General features: G+C 44.5%; 1 protein-coding gene across 4 annotated transcripts in view; it reads left to right on the top strand.

Moving 5' to 3' along the window:
- Positions 1-576: 576 nt before the first annotated feature.
- The window catches only part of spag17 (sperm associated antigen 17), a 39908-nt gene continuing 15870 nt past the window's right edge, over positions 577-24614 (top strand). Inside the window, exons 1-29 of one of the 4 annotated variants that reach the window (XM_066644110.1) lie at positions 577-789; positions 1155-1295; positions 1491-1550; positions 1726-1857; positions 3303-3480; positions 3707-3880; positions 3962-4119; positions 4220-4372; positions 4571-4613; positions 6838-6959; positions 7261-7395; positions 7511-7624; positions 7914-8052; positions 10523-10696; positions 12848-12885; positions 12975-13073; positions 13480-13634; positions 14168-14289; positions 16357-16421; positions 17332-17592; positions 18590-18704; positions 18817-18918; positions 19429-19541; positions 19832-19922; positions 20466-20608; positions 20719-20806; positions 21474-21667; positions 22578-22710; positions 22897-23042. In XM_066644110.1, coding sequence (XP_066500207.1) covers positions 706-789; positions 1155-1295; positions 1491-1550; positions 1726-1857; positions 3303-3480; positions 3707-3880; positions 3962-4119; positions 4220-4372; positions 4571-4613; positions 6838-6959; positions 7261-7395; positions 7511-7624; positions 7914-8052; positions 10523-10696; positions 12848-12885; positions 12975-13073; positions 13480-13634; positions 14168-14289; positions 16357-16421; positions 17332-17592; positions 18590-18704; positions 18817-18918; positions 19429-19541; positions 19832-19922; positions 20466-20608; positions 20719-20806; positions 21474-21667; positions 22578-22710; positions 22897-23042 — 3672 coding nt within the window. In that variant the 5' untranslated portion in view covers positions 577-705. Of the gene's footprint in view, positions 790-1154; positions 1296-1490; positions 1551-1725; positions 1858-3302; positions 3481-3706; positions 3881-3952; positions 4120-4219; positions 4373-4570; positions 4614-6837; positions 6960-7260; positions 7396-7510; positions 7625-7913; positions 8053-10522; positions 10697-12847; positions 12886-12974; positions 13074-13479; positions 13635-14167; positions 14290-16356; positions 16422-17331; positions 17593-18589; positions 18705-18816; positions 18919-19428; positions 19542-19831; positions 19923-20465; positions 20609-20718; positions 20807-21473; positions 21668-22577; positions 22711-22896; positions 23043-24614 lie in introns of all 4 variants that reach the window. The other 3 variants (XM_066644112.1, XM_066644109.1, XM_066644113.1) reach the window with 3 other exon arrangements.

Below are 24614 nucleotides of genomic sequence, written 5' to 3'. Positions count from 1 at the left end.
CAGCAAATGCATTTAAGTAAAGGTATAAATATAAACTTAAATATATATATATATCAAGCCAAAACAGTGCTATAATTATTAAATTTTTATGGTTATATTTTTGTTCTGTTTTATATTAATAAATGTATTTATTGGACATATTCGACGGCTCTTATTATTGAGATATTTATTATTTTAATACATAAATATTTAGTTATTCCGGTGGGCTTTATTTATTTTGGACATACACTTGGCTTTATTTTGTATTTTTTAGAGATTCATATTTTGGCTTTTGAATGAAATTTTTTGGTTAGTTTTATTTTTATTAACAATCTTACGTCTTGTTCGTGAATTACTCAAATTACTGTGGTTGATTTGTTCGCACTAATTGAATATTTTGGATACATGTAAAATATTTAGTCATTTATAACATATTTTAGATTGATTTCTTATTTTTGTTTCTGGTTTCTGTTAACCCTTCACTTTTTTTTGTACTTTTATTTTGTAGTTGAACTTCACCGTGTTCTCACGAGATCCTGCTGGTTGTTAGGTTGCTATGGTTACCGGAGTTCTCCGTAGGTTCTAGATCAGAGTTCAGTGGTGCAGTAAATAAACAAATCAGAACCGAAACGAACCGCACAGAGCCCACAGCCTAGAGCCCGGGCACTGCCCCAGAGAAACGAACCGAACCCAGAGTTGGAGACACAGAGAGCGCTGCGGGAGAGGATGGGTCCGAAGAGGGCTCCGAGTGGGGGCGCTGTGGCGGTCCGGGACTGGAGCTCTGCTCTCACTGCGGCGCACTTTAATGAGGTGGGGATTACAGTAATAAACACTTTATTAACGGCACTTCTGCACTTTTCCTCCCCTGGAGCACAGTTTATATCCCACCCTCCGCCTGTAGAGGGAGTCCTGTCTGATCAGGAATTACAGATGGATTTATAGAGGACAGAAATGACCAGGGGTGAAGTATTTAGAGCTGTAGGGTGTGAGGTGTTTAAATCTGCAATATGTGGGGTGTTTAAACCTTACAAACGTGGGCAGTGGGATACCATAGAAACAGCTTAGCAACCCCATAATAACAACATGGCATCGCCACAGTTTTTAAAGCTGCAGAGGTAGCTCTCTGTGATACATCCCAGTTTATGCCTGCTGTGTGTGTGTGTGTGTGTGAGTAGGAGGGCTGGACGGCCAATGTGTGTGTGGTCGTCAGTGCCAGCGTCGATGACCAAAACTATCTGGATGCTCTGAAGATGGCCGTTCAACAGCCGCTCAGAAAACGCTTCACTTTACTCACCTGGGAACACCTGCTGGACAGGGTAGGACACTTTATCAGAAACACCCCCCACACACACACTCACCTGGGAACACCTGCTGGACAGGGTAGGACACTTTATCAGAAACACCCCCCACACACACACTCACCTGGGAACACCTTCTGGACAGGGTAGGACACTTTATCAGAAACAGCGTGTTGTCTGTGGAGTATTATGGGATGTCCTGTTGTGCTGCAGGTCCAGGAACTGGGGAACCCAAAGATGCGTAAGGTGAAGGACCCCCCTGCATTCTGTGAGGTATGTTCCACACTGTGGAGAGGGAACGGTTCTCCGAGGGCAGTGTACACCAAGCTTCTAAACAACACATTAATCACTCACTCATAAAGAAATGGCTGTGACATGGGAATTAACCTCAGAGCAATGATGTGTTATCAGGCAAGGTGTGTGTGTGTGTGCGTGTGTGTTTGAGTAGGTAACAGAGGTGGCGAAGGGGGTGTTAGACGGAGGAGATGAACTCTCTCTGGAGCTGATGGCAAAGTTGGTGAAGTTCCAGCTGCTGATCATTAAAAACACAGACCTCCAGAGACGAGCCGCGTCACAGAAAGTGAGAAAACACTAACACCAGCTAACATCAACTAACACAAGCTAACTACAGCTAACACAAGCTAACACCTGCTAACACACAACCTAACATTAGCTAACACAAGCTAACTTTAGCTAACACTGACTAACACTAGCTAACACTAACTAACACAAGCTAAAAGAAGCTAAAACCAGCTAACACTGACTAACACCAGGTAACACCCCAGACAGCGAGCATCAGTCCACTGGCGTAAAAATGTTGGAACACCACTGACTGTAGACCACTGCTGGTTAGGGTGACCAGATCCGAGATGGTGAACAAGAGGACACATCTCGGGGGACGACTATCGTGAGAACTTACATTTACGTTTCGGCATAGCTGCTCGAGATGAGGGTAGGTACATGACCTTTGCCTGACGTAAACAAGGACTACTGACGTGCAGACTGACCAATTAAATGTTTTTTTACAGATTACAATTACAGAGATGGTTATCGACCAATAACAGTAGTTCTACAGTCAGACCGTCCAATCAGAAGAGTTTAGGCTACTTCACCACGCCCCCTTCTCACTCAAGCGAACCAATCGGAATAGGGGAGGGCAGCACAAGATTGTAAGCTCTAGAAAAAACAAAATCCCAGACATTTGTGAAATTCCGCCCGGACATTTTTTTAAATCTAAAAAAGAGGACATGTCCGGGTAAAAGAGGACGTCTGGTCACCTTACTGCTAGTCCACCATGGGACCACTCCGATTACTGTCCTGTATAGGATATAACTCATTTATAATCTCCTCAAACAGATTTTACATTCACTGAGACTTTTATTCTGGAAAACAAACTAATACAAATATTACCAACAACTGAGAGATATAATAATGAGTATAAGACTGATATAAAATGATTAAATTATAAAAATGTTGACACTGTGCTGGATTAAAATTATTTACTAATCTTATTTATAAAGAATAACAAAAGAACCTAATGAAGGAAAAAATAATCAATTGAATTGTGAATGGAAAAGTGCTAAAATGTGGCATTTTGTCTAAAACGCTGTGCAAAACGACAGAGCACCTCCAACTTTGCCCTAAATGGACCAACCATGGTCTGCCTTCTCCTTGCTATCAGGGACAAGCTAACAATGACTAACACCAGCTAACATCATCTAACATTGACTAATATTGGCTAACACCAGCAAACATTGGATAACATCAGCTAAGATTGACTAAAACACCCGCTAACACTGACTAAGGCAAGCTAACACAGACTAACACAAGCTAACTTTACCTAACACCAGCTAATACAAGCTAACAGCAGCTAACACAAGATAACAGCAGCTAACACGAGCTTTATGTGTTCTATTTGTGATGTGTGTGTGATGTGTTCTCTGTGTTATGTGTATGTGTGATGTGTGTGTGATGTGTTCTCTGTGTTATGTGTATGTGTGATGTGTGTGTGTGATGTGTTTGGAGGCGGAGGAGGAGAAGATCAAAGCCAAAGCAGGTCCAGTGTTGTCTGCTAAAGATAAAAGCGCAGCGGCTAAAGGCTCAGCCAAAGCAGACAAGAACAAGAAGACTGCGGAGGTGGCGCCCCCTAAAGACACAAAACTGAAACGCAGAGGAGAGGAGGAGGACCATCCCCAGCACATAGGTCAGTCTTGATGACCCCCAGAGATACACAGTTCAGTCACATACAGCGTTACACACTCACACAACCTGCAGGGGGCACTATAGTCATATAGAGACTGAGCCACACCCACAGGTCCTTATATGGACATGACTCAATAGACACTACAGAATAGTGATTTTTATTTATTTAGTAACAAAGATTGTGTTTGGTTTTACGCTGTGTATGTTTGCACTGTGTGTGTGTGTAGATGATGAACCAGAGGATGGTCCTGATCACTACGTCCTGATGGTGGGTTTCCACCGGCCCCAGCTGATTTCAGCATTAGACTCCGAGGGGGTCCCAGTGTCTGCTGTGATCAGACTCAGCTCTGAGAGATCAGACTCATCACACTCTTCTGGAGAACACTACACCGGGGAACACGGTGAGAACCTGAGGGATTCAACACCCTGAGACACCTGCTCTCTCTCTTTCTCTGATGTTGTGTTATTCTCAGTGTCGACAGAAAGCTCGAAGCTGAGCCTGGTTCAGGAGTTGGACGTGTTCTGGACTCAGCTGGACAGAGTTCTAGACAGCGCCGGTGTGGGTTCTAGACTGCATGACATCACAAAGCTGGACTTTAAATTGGATCGGAGCCTGGTGCTGAGTGACTCTGAGGAAAAGGTAAGCACCCAGAGTCTTTACAAATCTGATAGGTCCAGGCCCCTAGGGGTCAGTGTTACCTTCAGCTCCTCCTCAGCTCGCTGACCCCTGTGTGCTCCAGCTGCCTGTGGGCGTGGCCATGTTTGAGGGCGTGGCCTGTTTGCTGTACGACAGTTTGGATTGGAGGAGGCAGCACCAGAACTATCTCAACCACATGAAGCTCATCCCTGTCCCGAAGGTCAGCGGAAACAAGCGCCTGGACACGCCCCCTGAGGTTCGTCCAGGTTCAAGAAGAATTTAAAGCTCCGCTGAACTTCTGAAGTTCTGTTTTATATTTGATATTGAATAATAAACAATAACACGCTGGAGGTGTGCTCCGTTATCACCGTCGTGTGTTAAGTGTGGTTAGGGTTAGTGATGTAAGTGTGGTGATTATTTTAATAAAACACATTAACTCTGATGTTTTTCTCAGGCCCCGCAGACGGTGCAGAAGAAGGGGGGAGAGGACAGCGCAGGTTAGAGAGGTTTACACCTTTTTAAACTGCTGATGCAGATAAGTTTCTGAATTAATAACTGACCACAACAACAACAGCAACAGGGCTTTCTTTGTGAAGACGAAATAAATCACACACAGCTCTGTTTACGGTCCACTCAGACCCTGCTGCTCTGTGCAATTAAAATAGAAATAAAACACAGGAAATTCATGCCCTGATCTAAAAGCATGGATGCTGCTGTTCCTTTCAACACACGGCAGCTGCATTCCAATCCCTGGGCTGCAGCCGAGGCAGTGTGTCCACGGTGGGACTGTCCTATGAAGAGTCCTCTTCGGTAACCGAGGTCACACAGACAGAGCGGTGTGAGGACGCTGCGGCGTGACGTCACCGGAGAGGTCTGATCTGCCTCAAAGCTCTGACACGACTGAGTTACAACAGACTGTGTCTGATTATTAACGACACCCTGCAAATTAAAACTGTTTTAAAAGTGTTATTAAAACAGACACATTCACAGTCTGTTGATAACAGTCGAGTTTAACAACCCTTTAACAGTTTGACAGTCGAGTTGAACAACCCTTTGACAGTCGAGTTGAACAACCCTTTGACAGTCGAGTTGAACAACCCTTTGACAGTCAAGTTTAACAACCCTTTGACAGTCGAGTTGAACAACCCTTTGACAGTCGAGTTGAACAACCCTTTGACAGTCGAGTTGAACAACCCTTTGACAGTCGAGTTGAACAACCCTTTGACAGTCGAGTTGAACAACCCTTTGACAGTCGAGTTTAACAACCCTTTGACAGTCGAGTTTAACAACCCTTTGACAGTCGAGTTTAACAACCCTTTGACAGTCGAGTTTAACAACTCTTTGACAGTCGAGTTTAACAACTCTTTGACAGTCGAGTTTAACAACTCTTTGACAGTCGAGTTTAACAACCCTTTGACAGTCGAGTTTAACAACCCTTTGACAGTCGAGTTGAACAACGCTTTGACAGTCGAGTTTAACAACCCTTTGACAGTCGAGTTGAACAACCCTTTGACAGTCGAGTTTAACAACCCTTTGACAGTCGAGTTGAACAACCCTTTGACAGTCGAGTTGAACAACCCTTTGACAGTCGAGTTGAACAACCCTTTGACAGTCGAGTTGAACAACGCTTTGACAGTCAAGTTTAACAACCCTTTGACAGTCGAGTTGAACAACGCTTTGACAGTCGAGTTGAACAACGCTTTGACAGTCGAGTTTAACAACCCTTTGACAGTCGAGTTTAACAACCCTTTAACAGTTTAACAGCTGAGTTGAACAACCCTTTGACAGTCGAGTTTAACAACCCTTTGACAGTTTAACAGCTGAGTTGAACAACTCTTTGACAGTCGAGTTTAACAACCCTTTGACAGTCGAGTTTAACAACCCTTTGACAGTCGAGTTTAACAACCCTTTGACAGTCGAGTTGAACAACGCTTTGACAGTCAAGTTTAACAACCCTTTGACAGTCGAGTTTAACAACCCTTTGACAGTCGAGTTTAACAACCCTTTAACAGTTTAACAGCTGAGTTGAACAACCCTTTGACAGTCGAGTTGAACAACCCTTTAACAGTTTAACAGCTGAGTTGAACAACCTTTTGACAGTCGAGTTGAACAACCCTTTGACAGTTGATTTGAACAACCCTTTGACAGTCGAGTTGAACAACCCTTTAACAGCTGAGTTTAACAACTCTTTAACAGCTGAGTTTAACCAGTTTCCCCTGGACAGAGCCTCTTTGTAGACGCTGATTATAACGTGGTTGGCGTTAATGCGGGAAACGACTAAACTCACATCCTCAGGTCCTAGTTTATTCTTTACATTCAGTGTCAGACAAAAAGAGGTCAGTTTTCCTTGTTACAAATAATCATTAATGACTTTTAATGTATAGCCTTATTTTAAAGTGGTGCCAATAATAAAAGTTAGTATACTTTCTATGGTGCTGGAAAATGGCAACAAGTTATTGATTAAATACAGTACAGAGATAAATATTAAACAGTAATTAGTCAATAATTTTACACTTTAAAGGGAAACAAACTCCTGAAACTTCTGAAGCTCAGTTTTTCTCTGTGTCTTGTTTATTTTCTCCTTCGTGCCGTAAATGCGCAGAGAATTGTGGGTAACTGAGGGCCATGAAGGATAGATTAATGGCTCTAAATGGCTCCGAAAGTAGGCTGCGTGAGAAACGCAGCTGAGGCTTTGGATACCAGCTTGGGTTTTTATTGCAGAGGGGGCAGAGCCTGCAGACCTCAGCGTGGATGTGGACATGAGACTCTACTCCCACCTTCTGGACCTGATTCCAGCCGAGGTGGTCTCCGTCCCGCTCGTTCTGCACTGTGTACTGGAACAGGTGAGAACAACAAACCCACATGCTGCAGCTGCCCACTGGGTGAAGCTCTGTTTACAGAGGCACAGCTGCACACATCTGTATCCCTGACTCTTTAGGACTGATCTAAAACTCAGTGGACGTTACTCTGCCACAGAAAAGAAAAAATAAATAAATAACATTGTTCTTCAGGGGTTCTTTAGTAAGAAAATGGTTCTGTGTAGAACCATGAACATTTATCTTTACTAAAGAACCCTTGTAGAACCATCATTTGTGTGTGTGTGTGTCTCTGTGTTTGTCTGTGTGTGTGTGTGTGTGTGTGTAGGTTGTTCTGTCTGTACAGGAGTCTCCTGCTGGATTACCTCAGTGTGGTGAGAGTGTAGATCGGGCGGACGATGGACTGTCTGATTACATTCTGTCGTCCATCCTTTCACTCCCACAGCCTCAGCAGGAGAAACAGGTACGTCTCAAATCAGACTCGCTCCCACTCTGTCTCCCTCATCTCTGTTTCCTCCTATAGTTCATCAGTGATGGAGTGTGTGTGTGTGTGTGTGTGTGTGTGTGTGTGTGTGTAGAAGCTGATGGAGAGTTTTGGAGTAAAGGATGATGGACAGATGAGGAAAGAGAAGAAAGAGCCGATACTCCTGAACCATCACAACGAGAGAGAACAGCGACTGCACCACGTCTCAGTGAGAGTCCCTCTTTGTGGTTGTGTGTGATATGTACCTGTGGTTGTGTGTGGTTTTTACACGTGATTGTGTGTGGTTTACCTGTGGTTGTGTGTAGTGGTGTTTACCTGTTGTTGTGTGTAGTGTTTACCTGTGGTTGTGTGTAGTGGTGTTCACCTGTGGTTGTGTGTAGTGTGTAACTGTGGTGTGTAGTGTGTAGTGTGTACCTGTGGTGTGTAGTGTGTACCTGTGATTGTGTGTAGTGTGTACCTGTGGGGTTGTGTGTACCTGTGTGGTTGTGTGTCTACAGGTGTCAGAGGACCTGGATGTTGTGAGAGCTGAAGCTGAGATGATGGAGGTGTGTTGTCTGTGGAAGCGTCTGAAGTCGGACAGCTGTTTGAGTCCGGGCGAGGTCAGGAGAGAGGAGATGCTGCGTCACTGCGCTGACGGTAAACATTCCATAAACAAAGATTTAACTCAGTCTCAGACTTCACTCTGTTCTTATAACAGTCTGAGACACCTCAGAAGCGAGCTCCGCCCTCCACCACCTCCCCACACTTTTACTGATCCAGCAAACACGCTAAACCTAACCTCTAATCCCTAAACCTAACCTCTAATCCCTATACCTAACCTCTAGTCCCTAAACCTACACTGTAATCCCTACGCATAACCTCTAATCCCTACACCTAATCTCTAATCCCCAAACTTACACTTTAATACATTTACATTTACATTTATGCATTTGGCAGATGCTTTTATCCAAAGCGACTTACCAAAGAGAATCTAACATTCAAACTACAGCACAATTTATACAAATTACCTTACATTGAGGGCAATATGCCAGGATGTAATAAGTGCATTAAAGAAGGACTTTCAGTGCAAGAGAAACTCTCTGAAGAGCTGAGTTTTCAAGGATTTCTTGAATGCGGACAGGGTTTCTGTTGCTCTGATGGTGCTTGGAAGCTCGTTCCACCAGCGTGGTACCAGAGATGAGACTAGCCTCGACTGACCTGAGGTTAAGTGTAATACCTACACCTAACCTCTAATCCCTACGCCTAACCTGTAATCCCTAAACCTACACTGTAATCCCTACACCTAACGTCTAATACCTACACCTAACCTCTAATCCCTACGCCTAACCTGTAATCCCTAAACCTACACTGTAATCCCTACACCTAACGTCTAATACCTACACCTAACCTCTAATCCCTACGCCTACACCGTAATCCCTACACCTAACGTCTAATCCTTACACCTAACGTCTAATACCTACGCCTACACCGTAATCCCTACACCTAACGTCTAATCCCTACACCTAATGTCTAATCCCTACACCTAACGTCTAATACCTACACCTAACCTCTAATCCCTACGCCTACACCGTAATCCCTACACCTAACGTCTAATCCCTACACCTAACCTCTAATACCTACGCCTAACCTCTAATCCCTACACCTAACTTCTAATACCTACGTCTAACCTCTAATCCCTAAACCTACACTGTAATCCCTACACCTAACCTCTAATCCCTAAACCTACACTGTAATCCCTACACCTAACGTCTAATCCCTATACCTAACCTCTAATCCCTACACCTACACTGTAATACCTACACCTAACCTCTAATCCCTAAATCTACACTGTAATCCCTACACCTAACCTCTAATCCCTAAACCTACACTGTAATCCCTACACCTAACCTCTAATCCCTAAACCTACACTGTAATCCCTACACCTAACGTCTAATCCCTACACCTAACCTCTAATACCTACGCCTAACCTCTAATCCCTACACCTAACTTCTAATACCTACGTCTAACCTCTAATCCCTAAACCTACACTGTAATCCCTACACCTAACTTCTAATCCCTACGCCTAACCTCTAATCCCTACACCTAACTTCTAATACCTACGTCTAACCTCTAATCCCTAAACCTACACTGTAATCCCTACACCTAACGTCTAATCCCTATACCTAACCTCTAATCCCTACACCTACACTGTAATACCTACACCTAACCTCTAATCCCTAAACCTACACTGTAATCCCTACACCTAACCTCTAATCCCTAAACCTACACTGTAATCCCTACACCTAACCTCTAATCCCTAAACCTAACCTCTAATCCCTAAACCTACACTGTAATCCCTACACCTAACGTCTAATCCCTACACCTAACCTCTAATACCTACGCCTAACCTCTAATCCCTACACCTAACTTCTAATACCTACGTCTAACCTCTAATCCCTAAACCTACACTGTAATCCCTACACCTAACTTCTAATCCCTACACCTAACCTCTAATCCCTAAACCTACACTGTAATCCCTACACCTAACGTCTAATCCCTACACCTAACCTCTAATACCTACGCCTAACCTCTAAACCCTACACCTAACCTCTAATACCTACGCCTAACCTCTAATCCCTACACCTAACTTCTAATACCTACGTCTAACCTCTAATCCCTAAACCTACACTGTAATCCCTACACCTAACCTCTAATCCCTAAACCTACACTGTAATCCCTACACCTAACGTCTAATCCCTATGCCTAACCTCTAATCCCTACACCTACACTGTAATACCTACACCTAACCTCTAATCCCTAAACCTACACTGTAATCCCTACACCTAACTTCTAATCCCTATACCTACACTGTAATCCCTACACCTAACCTCTAATACCTACACCTAACCTCTAATCCCTATACCTAACCTCTGATACCTACACTTAACGTCTAATCCCTATACCTAACCTCTAATACCTACACCTAACCTTTAATACCTACACCTAACTTCTAATCCCTACGCCTAACCTCTAATCATAAACCTAACCTAACCTCTAAAACCTTTCTCTAATCCCTGAACCTAGCTTTAAACCTAAACCCCAGTGGTACTCTGACCGGTGTGTGCAGGTTCCCTGTGTGTGTCGAAGGTGCGGCAAATGCTGCAGCTGTGTGTATTTGAGAGCATGGTCCTGACCGCTGTAGATCAGACCAATCAATGCATAATCAATCACTCTCATCAACCGATCATTCTCCCCTGGGACGACCCCCTGACCTTCGTCCAGCAGCTGTGCAGCACAACAGGTAAACACAAACACAGCAGGTAAACACAAACACAGCAGATAAACACAAACAAACCAGATAAACACAAACATACCAGGTAAACACAACACACCAGCTAAAACAAAAACACAGTAGATAAACAAAAACACAGCAGGTAAACACAAACACAGCAGGCAAACGCAAACACACCAGGTAAACACAAACAGACCAGATAAATACAAACATGTCAGATAAACACAAACAGATCAAATAAACAGAAACACGGCAGATAAATACAAACATGGCAGGCAAATACAAACACGGCATGTAAACACAAACACGGCAGGTAAATACAAACACGGCAGATAAACACAAACAGACCAGATAAACAGAAACACACCAGGTAAACACAGACACACCAGGTAAACAAAAACACAGTAGATAAACACAACACACCAGATAGACAAAAACACAGCAGGTAAACACAAACACAGCAGGCAAATGCAAACAGACCAGATAAACACAAACACGGCACATAAACACAAACACGCCAGGTAAACACAAACACAGCAGGTAAACACGAACAGACCAGATAAACACAACACACCAGGTAAACAAAAAAGACAGCAGATAAACAGAAACAAATCTGATAAACACAAACACACCAAGTAAACACAACACACCAGATAAACAAAAACACAGCAGATAAACACAAACAAACCAGATAAACACAAACACGCCTGGTAAACACAAACACAGCAGATAAACACAAACAGACCAGATAAATACAAACATAGCAGGTAAACACAAAACACAGCAGGTAAACACAAACAGACCAGATAAATACAAACATAGCAGGTAAACACAAAACACAGCAGGTAAACACAAACAGAACAGATAAATACAAACACGGCAGGTAAACACAAACAAGGCAGGTAAATACAAACACGGCAGATAAACACAAACAGACCAGATAAACAGAAACACACCAGGTAAACACAGACACACCAGGTAAACAAAAACACAGCAGGTAAACACAAACATGGCAGATAAACACACCAGATAAACAGAAACAAATCAGATAAACACAAACACACCAGGTAAATACAAACACGGCAGATAAATACAAACTCACCAGGTAAACACAAACAGACCAGATAAATACAAACACAGCATATAAACACAAACACACCAGATAAATACAAACACAGCAGGCAAACACAAACTCAGCAGGTAAACACAAACACGGCATATAAACACAAACACAGCAGGTAAACACGAACAGACCAGATAAACACAACACACCAGATAAACACAAACAAACCAGTTAAAAACCAAAACCGCAGGTAAATACAAACACACCAGGTAAACACAGCAGGCAAACACAAAACATGGCTGATAAACAAAAACACACCAGGTAAACATTAACAGACAAGGTAAATACAAACAGACCAGATAAACACAAACACACCAGGTAAACAAAAAAGACAGCAGATAAACAGAAACAAATCTGATAAACACAAACACACCAAGTAAACACAACACACCAGATAAACAAAAACACAGCAGATAAACACAAACAAACCAGATAAACACAAACACAGCAGATAAACACAAACAGACCAGATAAATACAAACATAGCAGGTAAACACAAACAGAACAGATAAATACAAACACGGCAGGTAAACACAGTCACACCAGGTAAACAAAAACACAGTAGATAAACACAACACACCAGACAAACACAAGCAAACCAGATTAACACCAAAAGTGCAGGTAAATACAACCACACCAGGTAAACACAAACAGACAAGATATATACAAACACAGTAGATATACACAAACACGCAAGGTAAACACAAACAGACCAGATAAATACAAACACAGCAGGCAAACACAAACATGGCAGATAAATACAAACAAACCAGATAAACACAAATACAGCAGGTAAACACAAACACAGAAGGTAAACACAAATAGACCAGAGAAATACAAACACAGCAGGTAAACAGAAACACAGCAGATAAACACAAATGCCAGGTAAATACAAAAAGACCAGATAAATACAAACGCAGCAGAGAAACTCAAACAAACCAGATAAACACAAACAGAGCAGATAAACACAAACACACCAGGTAAACACAAACACACTCTGTCTCTCAGCGGCCTTTACCCCTGTTGCTCCGTTACAGGACTTGTAGGAGACCAGGCTGAGCCGCAGGAAGGAAAGGTAACCTGGAGGTTCAGGTCTATAGCAGGTTTTCTGTCAGATTAATTTAGATCTAATTTTTAATTTACTAACTATTTTTTTTCTTTCAGGAGCAAACCGTAACTGTCTCAGATCTCCAGAAAACTCTGCTCCAGAGACTGAGGCACAGGAACTTCACAGAGCATCTCAGTCCAGATGTCTTCCCCCAGGTTTCTACTTTAATGCTCAGACTGTCTCGTAGTAACGAATATTACACTCAGAACACCACACGTCCATTAATAACCCTGCTCTTGCACTGACTTGCGGACGCCGGTGACCCTGTCTGAGGGGTGTCTACACACCTTTGGCCATGTGGTAGACTGGTGTGGTCAGCGATGTGTCACTGAGACACAGATACAATAAGCCAATTGGCCAGTGGTTGTTATGGCGATGCCAGAGAAACTGATGATTTACCGCAGTCCAAGTAAAGGGCGGTCAGTGTGTAATCGCCTGAAGTCAGTCTTAAACCTTTCTGTCTAGCACTTATGCTCACTCCACGCTCTTTATTTAATTTTACTTTTAGATTTACTGATCTTTTCATGCTTCGTCATGCTTTTCCTGTGTTTGTTTATTCAGGTCATCCAGGCAGCAGCAGACTCTTATAAATGTCTGGACTCTTTCACCAGCAACGTTGACAACACTGTGTTCATCATCTGCCACAATCCCATGAGCCCTCAGAGGACCAGCAGGGAATTCTGGGAAGTTGCTCTTCACACTGATGTTCGGTTCAGGTAGGTCTGGTTGGTTTGTGTAGTGGATAACACCACTGCCCTGTGGCGTAATCTCCAGCCTTTACATAATCTGTACAGTGCTAATGCGAAGCGAACTCCCTAGTGAGACTCTAAAGTCAGCAACTGATGCGACCACAGACTGTGGAGCAGCTGGAGTCTCGTATTGAGAGAGAACTCCACTCACAAACTCCACTCACAAACCTGCAGCGTTGAGTCTCCTCAGTTCCCAAACACTACCACAGCGTCAGTAAAGGAAAGGGGATGCAGCTCAGAGGGAAACTCACCTCCGTCAACATTTTTCTGGAGCGAGCCGCAGGCGTCAGACTCTAACTGTGTTTATATTTACACAGTGTACAGTCCAGTTCAGAGACAGCTTTGGGGATCTGTTGTTTGGGATTTAGTTGTTAAACAAAGCATCAGGAGAATTAACACAGTCCTGTTTTCAGAATGAATGTATTTTCTTGGACTCAAACACTCTGATAAAGGGGGAGGCTTCATAGGTTCTGTGCTGAGGTGTATTGTGGTTCTTGCAGGGATTATCTCCAGCATGTGTCTGAGAGGGTCAAAGACTGGACCCGAGCAGAGGAGCAGAAACATCTGAAACTTAAACAACAACAGGAACCGGAGATACAGACACCTGAGACCAGGGGCCGAGGTAAAATCCTCACTCCCATCTCTACTGTCTCAAAACGAAATACAAACCGGATTCCAAAAACGTTGGGACACTAAACAAATTGTGAATAAAAACTGAATGCAATGATGTGGAGGTGCCAACAATATTTTCTTCAGAATAGAAAACAAATCACAGATGAAAAGTTTAAACTGAGAGAATGTATCATTTTAAGGGTAAAATATGTTGATTCAAAATTTCATGGTGTCAACAAATCCCAAAAAAGTTTAGAAAAAAAAAAAAGTTTAGAAATAGGAATGCTCTCCCATTCATGTCTAATACAGGCCTCTAACTGTTCAATCATCTTGGGCCTTCTTTGTAGCACCTTCCTCTTTATGATGCTCCAAATGTTCTCTACAGGTGAAAGATCTGGACTGCAGTCTGGCCATTTCAGTCTCCGGATCCTTCTCCTACGTAGCCATGATGTTGTGATTGCTGCAGAATGTGGTCTGGCATTATCTTGTTCTTGTTCATTATCTTGTTGACTCATCTGACCACAGATCAGTGGTCCATTTTGCCAAACTCCATTTTAAAAGACCCCTGGCCCAGTGCAAACATCTGAGCTTGTGAAGCTTGCTTAGAAGTGCCTTCCTCTTTGCACTGTAGAGTTTCAGCTGGCAACGGCGGATGGCACGGTGGACTGTGTTCACTGACAATGCTTTCTGGAAGTATTCCTGAGCCCATTCTGTTATTTCCTTGACAGTGGCGTTCCTGTTTGAGGTGTAGTGACGTTTAAGGGCCCGGAGATCACGAGCATCCAGTAGAGTTTTACAGCCTTGACCCTTACACACAGCAATTGTTCCAGATTCTCTGAATCTTTTGATGATGTTATGCACGGTTGATGACGATAACTTAAAACTCTTTGCTATTTTACACTGGGTAACACCATTCTGGTATCGCTGCACTATCTTTCTGCCCAACAATGGTGGAATTGGTGATCCTCTTACCATCTTGGCTTCAGAGAGACACTGACACTGAGAAGCTCTTTTTATCCCAATAATGTTGTCAATTGACCTAATTAGTGTTAATTGGTCTTCCAGCTGTTCGTTATATGCTCAATTTCCTTTTTCCAGCCACTTATTGCTACTTGTCCCAACTTTTTTGGGATTTGTTGACACTGTGAAATTTTGAATCCACATATGTTTCCTTTAAAATGTTACATTTACTCAGATTAAACTTTTGATCTGTCGTCTATGTTCTATTACGAATAAAATACTGACATTTGCCATCTCCACATCATTGCATTCAGTTTTTATTCACAATTTGTTTTTTTAGTGTCCCAGTTTTTGGGAATCCGGTTTGTATGAGGAGATACGAGCTAATGTCACTACAACTGATGGAAGGATATATTTGTTATCTCTGTCCCAATGTTCTTTCATTTCCTCATGTTCCCTGCTGTAGCTACTCTCTGAAGCTGAGAGGTATCTGTGGTCACACGACAGATGTTCCCTGTTCTCTGTTTAAAGGACTTGTGTTTTTCTCTCTTGGTCTGGTCAGTCATTGTGTTTGTTTAGTGGTGGGGCATTTCTGCTTTTCTCCAATGTTTATGATCTGTGTTATAGATTTTTTTTAATTATCCTTGTGTTACCTTTTGTGCAAAATAAACAACATTTGCATCCCCAGGGTGTCCCAAACCAGCTGGGAGATTAAATCCCTTGAGCAGGTCCTGGTTCTCCCATGGGGCCCTGTTGGACCAAATTGTGGTACCTGGTATATCTCCAGCAGGGGGCATCTGTATCAGATCTCCAAACTCTCACAACTGCCTCCTCTCAAGGTGAAGAGCTGTGGTTCCTTTCCGAGCTCCTCCCTAACACCTGAGCTCCCGAGAGTGATCTCTTCTTTCAGACAAAAAACCCATGCGATAGTTTCCCAAACAAACAGTGGATTATGGATATCCCCTTTCCACTAGTGAACAAGTGTTCCTCAGTGCTCTGCAGTGTGGGAACCCCAAACCAGGGCACTCTTTAGTGACCCAGCCTTAAAGTGGAATATATAAAGAGGAAACCGTTAGCACGTTTTTGCTGCATTCGTGTGTTTCATTTTGTATTTCAGAAACTCCAGCGCCCTCTTCAGATCCGGAGCCAACCGAGCCGTACGTCAGACCAGATTCTCTCAAAGTAGGAACACAAACTCATGTTTAGTGTTGGATTGTGGCATGTAGCATGTAGCAGCAAGCTCCTTAATGAGCTGGTGATTACGGTGATAGCTGGGCTCCTGGCATGATGCTCCCTTCAGTATGAGCACATGACTTTAGACGTTCATTTCACACAGGAGTAAAGAAGCAAATCAGACAGGGGGTGAGGGATGTGGGATGAGGGGGTTAAAGATGAGGGATGATGGGGTGACAGACGAGGGGGTGAGGGACGAGGGGGTGAAGGATGATCGGGTGAAGGATGAGGGCTGAGGGAGTGAGAGATGAGGGGATGAAGGATGAGGGAGTGAATGGTGAGGGGTTAAGGATTAGGGATGGTGGGGTGAGGGACGAGAGTGAAGGATGAGGGCTGAGGGAGTGAGAGATGAGGCGATGAAGGATGAGGGAGTGAATGGTGAGGGGTTAAGGATGAGGGATGATGGGGTGAGGGACGAGGGTGAAGGATGAGGGCTGAGGGAGTGAGAGATGAGGGGATGAAGGATGAGGGGGTGAATGGTGAGGGGTTATGGGGTGAGAGACGATGGAGTGAAGGATGAGTGGGTGAAGGATGAGGTGTGAATGGTGAGGGGTTATGGGGTGAGAGACGAGGGGGTGAGGGACAAGTGGTTGAGGGATGATGATGGGGTGAGGGACGAGGGAGTGAGAGATGAGGGGATGAAGGATGAGGGGGTGAATGGTGAGGGGTTATGGGATGAGATACGAGGGGGTGAGGGATGATGGGGTAAAGGACAAGAGGGTGAGGGATGATGGGGTGAAGGATGAGCGGGTGAAGAATGAGGGCTGAGGGAGTGAGAGATGAGGGGATGAAAGATGAGCAGGTGAAGGATGAGAGGGTGATCCGTTCTGTCCTGTGGTTCTTCCTTTGCTCCTCGGAGGCGTGGCGGCTGAAAGAGGAGGAGCGGCTGAAGGAGGAGGAGCTGCTGAAAAAGGTGAAGAAGGAGAAAGGAGGGAAACCCTCAGCGAAAGGAGAGAGAGACTCGGCGAGAGAGAGCAGGAAATCTTCCCCGTCCAAAAAGACCACAGAGGAGCCCCAGACCCCCCGGAGCACCAGACCAGCCACAGAGAACACACACGAGCCCAGAGACAACACACACACTCACACAGAGGACACACACACAACCAGAGAGGACACACCAGTGAGTAACAACTCAACTAAATACAACCATATTTATATTTATTTTACTACGAAGCCACGCTGTTGTAACACGTGCAGAATGTGGCTTGGCATTGTCCCTGAAAAAGACGTTGCTTGGATGGCAGCATGTGTTGCTCCAAATCCTCTATGTACCTTTCAGCATTAATGGTGCCTTCACAGATGTGTAAGTTACCGATGCCATGGGCACTAACACCCCCCCGTACCATCAGAGATGCTGGCTTTAGAAATTTGCTCTGATAATAATCTGGACAGTCCTTTTCCTCGTCAGAACACAGGACACTTTTCTGCTCTGCGTCAGTCCTCTGAGATGAGCCGGTGGTGTTTCTGAGATTTAACTTGCTCTTGTAGATGAACTGTGTTCCCTGACAATGGTTTTCTGAAGTGTTCCTGAGCCCATGTGGTAATATCCATTACAGAATGATGTTGGTTTTTAATGCAGTGCCGTCTGAGGGGTTGAAGGTCACAGGTGTTCAGTGTTGGTTTTCTCCAGATTCTCTGAACCTTTTGATGAAATTATGGGCTGTAGATGATGAAATCCCTAAATTAATTGCAGTTGTTGTACGTTGAGAAACATTGTTCTTAAACTGTTGGACGATTTACTCACACAGTTGTTCACAAAGTGGTGAACCTTGCCGCATCTTTGTTTGTGAATGACTGAGCCCTTCTGGGATGCTCCCTTTGGGATGCTCATGACACTCACCTGTTCCCAGTTCATCTCTTCACCTGTGGGATGTTTCAGACAGGTGTTTGTGTGCGTTCCTCAACCTTCACAGTCTTTTGCTGCCCCTGTCCCGACTCTTTTGGAACGTGTTGCAGGCCTCAATTCAAAATGAGTGAATATTTGCAAAAGAAAATCTATAAAGTTTATCCGTTTGAACATTAAATATTGTGTCTTTGTAGTGTATTCAACAGAATAAAGGTTGAAAAGCGTGTGTGTGTGTGTGTGTGCGTGTGTGTGTGTCTGTATGTGTGTACAGATGTTCCTGGGTTACAGTGTGGATGGGAGGCTGCTGCAGGTTAAAGGAGAGACGCAGTGTTTTTATCCCTTGGACGGAGGGCAAATTACTGTGGACAAAGTTCAGTTTGTACAAGGTAAACACACACACACACACAGATGCTGACATTTTGGAGTGGAGTGCACTGTGAGTATGAAGATGACTGTAGTGTAAGTGTGTGTTTGTTGTGGTCTTTCTCCTGATGCAAGGGTCAACTCACCTTAAAGTGTGTGTGAAGAAAGACGGACACTGCTTCTACACTCACATTTACACACCTCAGAACCGGAACAGCATCACCATGGAAACTACAGGTACTGACCCAGCACTACACCGGGCGGCTCTGGGAAACTCTCCTGCGGTTTTGTTGTTGTTGTGGTTCCGGTTGTTGTTGTTTTCTTGTTGTTGTTATTTTCTCATTGTTGTTGTTGTTGTGGTGGTGGTGGTTCCGGTTGTTGTTGTTTTCTCTTTGTTGTTGTTGTGGTGGTAATGGTTGTTGTTGTTCCTCTGGCTGCTGTTCTGGTTGTTCTTTTTCTGATTGTGTTTGTTCTGTTGTTGTTCTTCTGGTTGTTTTGTTGTTGTTGTTGTTGATCCTATTGTTTTTGTTCTTCTGGTAGTTGTTGTTCTTCTTCTTCTTGTTTTTCTGATTGTTATTGTTCTTCTTCTGGTTGTTTATGTTTTGATTGTTTTAGTTGCTGTGGTTTTGATTGTTGTTGTTGTTTTTGTTCTGATTGCTGTTGTGGTTTTCTCTTTGTTTTTGTTCTGATTGTTGTTGTTCTGGTTGTTGTGGTTTTGCTTGTTGTTGTTGTTTACTTGTTGTGCAGACGGGAAACTGGAAACAGTCAGGAGTTTCTACGGGGAACTGAGGAATGGTGTTCGTCTCTCTTACAGCAGGCCGTCAGCTCCTACAGAGTCCAGTCTGAACTCACCGCGCTCTGTCAGTAACAAGATCTGCTTCATAATCTTTCTCCTCTTTCTTACAATCCCTGTCATGATTCTAACCTTAATTACATGTTTCTAATGCCATTCTCTTTTTTCTCACATCTTGTTTGTATTTATCACCCGTCAGCTCTTTCCTGCCTTTCTAAAATTTCTCTCATATTTCTCAACTTTCTCACGACTTTTCTTGTTCTTCTCGCCCTTGTCTCATAACTTTCTCGTGTGTTTCTCAGTGTATATCAGATTTCCAAAACATTTCTCATGGATAATGACAGAGGTTTCTTTCAGGAGTCTGAGAGAGTCAGTGATTCTCCTCCGAGTCTCAACCTCTTCCTCCCCAACGGCCTCAACATCAGCTTCAGATACCAACACACACCAGGTCAGATCACACACACTCACTCACACACACGCACACGCACACACACACACACACACACACACACACACTGAGGGTGTTTCAAACTTGAATGATGAAGTGCAGTGCATCGCAGGAGTCCTCGTGAGAGGAGTTTTACCTGTTCAGCCCGATGTGAGACGCTCTCAGTCCCTGCTCTGCTTCGTCAGAGCTGAGATCATTACAGTTTCCCTGCTCCAGTCTGAAGACAGTGCGGGGACCTGGGGAAGAGGAGTGACACAGAGGGTCAGTGCACTCACGTTACAAGCTCAACCAGTCACGCAGCCCCTCTCCTGCAGCCTGCAGTCAACCAAGACCACCCCCTCAGCCTCACCTCCTCCAGCCCCACCCCCCGGACCTGAAAACAACTTCACACTCAGACACAAACAAACCCCCATGGAGCTAAAGGATCTGGGTCCTGAAACTGCTCCAGAGTAAAAACACACCAATGATCAGGGGTCAGCTGGAGTCCAGACCTGACCTCTCAACCCAGCTCTCTAACTGTGTGTGTGTGTGTGTGTGTCTCAGATGGGATGTGTGTGTGTGTTAGACAGACATTTCCCAATACAGGACACACTCTCTCTGCTCTGGAAACAGCGCACACTGAGCTCTCTCGCATCATCACGGGTCAGGGGCAGGTCATCAAAACCCTTAGAGACGGCTCTACTGAGGTGCAAACACACTGTATATACACACACACACACACACACACTCCCACACGACACACACGCACACACACTCACTCACTCTCCATACACACTGAAGTGTTGTGCTGGTTTAGGTGCTGTTTGGGGACGGTACAGTCAGCAGATGTGTGCAGGAGGTGGAGCCAATTAAAGACACGCCCACAGAGAACAAAGACAAGAAGGGTAAGACAACATTACACAAGACAATACACACTAATACACAATTATACACACTAACACACAACTATACACACTAACACATGACTATACACTATAACACCATACTCACTAACACACAACTATACACACTAACACACAACTATACACACAAACACACAACTATACACACTAACACTATAAACATTAACACAACTATACACACTAACACACGACTATACACACTAACACACTGTACTCACTAGCACACAACTATACACATAAACACAACTATACACACTAACACACTATACACAATAACACACGACTATATACATTAACACACTAACACACGACTATACACACTAACACACTATACTCACTAACACACGACTATACACATTAACGCACTAACACACGACTATACACACTAACACACAACTACACACTACTAATGCACACTAATACACACTACTATGCACACTAACACAACCATACACACCAACACACGACTATACACACTAACACAGCTATACACACCAACACAACTATACACATTACAAATGACTATACACACTAACACACATCTATACACACTTACACATGACTATACACACTAACACAACTATACACAGTTACACACACACACACAGCTCCACACTCACCAAAAACTGACCCATCACTCTGTTCTCAGGGACACTCCACTCCACCCCAGACACAGACACAAAACAGGGGGCAGAACAGGGTGCAGAGGACAGCGCGGCACCGCAGGAGACGGGACACTCCTGGGTCACCACCACCCCCTCTGGCCTCAGGGTTACCTCCATCAGGGGCAAACAGGCAGAGCCCATCAAAACCTTCCTCTCTACTGACCCCTTCAGCCACAGTGTGAGTACAGCACCCTCTCTCACCCCACACACTCACACAGTCACACACTCACACAGTCATTCACACACACTCAGTCTCACACACACTTAGTCACTCAGCCACTCACTCACACACACTCAGTCACACAGTCCCTCACTCACACACACACTCAGTCACTCAGTCACACACACTCAGTCAGTCAGTCACACACTCACACACACTCAGTCACTCAGTCACGCACTCACACACACTCAGTCACACACTCACTCAGTCACTCACTCACACACACTCAGTGACACTCACACAACACACACTCAGTCACTCAGTCACTCACACTCAGTCACTCAGTCACACTCAGTCACACACACTCAGTCACTCAGTCACACACTCACACACACTCAGTCACTCAGTCACTCACACTCAGTCACTCAGTCACATTCAGTCACACACACTCAGTCACTCAGTCACACACTCACACACACTCAGTCACTCAGTCACACACACACTCAGTCAAACACTCACACAGTCACTCACTCACACAGTCACTCACTCACACACACTCAGTCACACACACTCAGTCACTCAGTCACACACACACAGTCACTAAGTCACACACACTCACACACACTCAGTCACACACTCACACACACTCAGTCACTCAGTCACACACACTCAGTCACTCAGTCACACACACACAGTCACTAAGTCACACACACTCAGTCACACACTCACACTCAGTCACACACTCACACACACTCACACTCAGTCACACACTCACACACACTCAGTCACTCAGTCACACACTCACACAGTCACTCAGTCACTCACACACACTCACACAGTCACTCAGTCACTCACTCACACACACTCACACAGTCAGGAACTTAGGAATTTGTTTCACATATTTGATGAGTGTTCTGCCATTCTCCAGGTTCTGATCTCGAGGGAAGACCGGGTTCTCTCTGTCCTAGAGAAGGATGGAACATCTGTTGTGGACCATGCGGATGGAACCAGAATTACTACAGTCTACCAGCAGGGGGAGCCACTGCTACAAAACAGAACCGGTCAGAACTGGAACACTCTTCAGAGCAGTTTAAAATACACAGGTTCCACAGAGGGTTCCAGTTAACTCAGTTCCCTAAATAACCACACATGGAAATGTGCATGGAGAACCTTTTACAGATCTAGAGGAATGTTTTTTAACCTTTCCTCTGACCCTCAGTCTGTGTGATGTGCATCTACAACTGTAGGGGGCACTAGTGAGCTCAGGGAGAAGATGGTGAGGGTGGAGAAGAGTGGATTCCCAACACTGACTCTACATTGTGAGAACAAACACTCTGAGGTTCTTCTTAGAGATGGAACCACCATTAGAACCGACACACATGGAACACACACGGTGAGAACACAGGTACACATACATGGTGAGAACACAAAACACACACGGAGAGAACACGGAACACACACACGGTGAGAACACAGAACACACACACGGTGAGAACACAGAACACACACGGAGAGAACACGGAACACACACACGGTGAGAACACAGAACACACACACGGTGAGAACACAGAACACACACACGGTGAGAACACAGGTACACATACATGGTGAGAACACAAAACACACACGGAGAGAACACGGAACACACACACGGTGAGAACACAGAACACACACACGGTGAGAACACAGAACACACACGGAGAGAACACGGAACACACACACGGTGAGAACACAGAACACACACACGGTGAGAACACAGAACACACACACGGTGAGAACACAGAACACACACACGGTGAGAACACAGAACACACACACGGTGAGAACACGGAACACACACACGGTGAGAACACAGAACACACACACGGTGAGAACACGGAACACACACACGGTGAGAACACAGAACACACACACGGTGAGAACACAGAACACAAACACAGAGAGAACACAGAACACACACATGGTGAGAACACACAACACACACACGGTGAGAACACAACACACACATGGTGAGAACACAGAACACACACACTGAGAGAACACAGAACACACACACGGTGAGAACACGGAACACACACATGGTGAGAACACACACAAAGAGAGAACACAGAACACACACACAGAGAGAACACAGAACACACACGGTGAGAACACAGAACACACACACGGAGAGAACACAGAACACACACACTGAGAGAACACAGAACACACACACGGTGAGAACACGGAACACACACATGGTGAGAACACACACAAAGAGAGAACACAGAACACACACACAGAGAGAACACAGAACACACACGGTGAGAACACAGAACACACACACGGAGAGAACACAGAACACACACGGAGAGAACAGAACACACACACAGAGAGAACACAGAACACACACGGTGAGAACACAGAACACACACACGGAGAGAACACAGAACACACACGGAGAGAACAGAACACACACACTGAGAGAACACAGAACACACACACGGTGAAAACACGGAACACACACACAGTGAGAACACGGAACACAAGCACGGTGAGAACACAGCACACACACACAGAGAGAACACAGCACACACACACGGTGAGAACACAGAACACACATATGGTGAGAACACAGAACACACACACGTTGAGAACACGGAACACACAGAGAGAACACGGAACACCCACACGGTGAGAACACAGAACACACACACACACAGTGAGAACACAGAACACACACACAGTGAGAACACAGAACACACACACACGGTGAGAACACAGAACACACACGGTGAGAACACAGAACACACACACAGTGAGAACACAGAACACACACACAGACAGAAGGATGAATGGATGTATAAATGAAGGGATGGGTAGATGCATGTATGGAGAGATGGATGGATGTATGGAGAGATGGATGGATGAATGGAGAGATGGATGGATGAATGGAGAGATGGATGGATGAATGGAGAGATGGATG

Source organism: Hoplias malabaricus, chromosome 14 (genome assembly GCF_029633855.1).
Source record: "Hoplias malabaricus isolate fHopMal1 chromosome 14, fHopMal1.hap1, whole genome shotgun sequence".
In the NCBI taxonomy this organism is placed as follows: Eukaryota; Metazoa; Chordata; class Actinopteri; order Characiformes; family Erythrinidae; genus Hoplias; species Hoplias malabaricus.
Note: the sequence above shows the minus strand (reverse complement) of the source record. Positions and strands in the feature narration are given on the sequence as shown.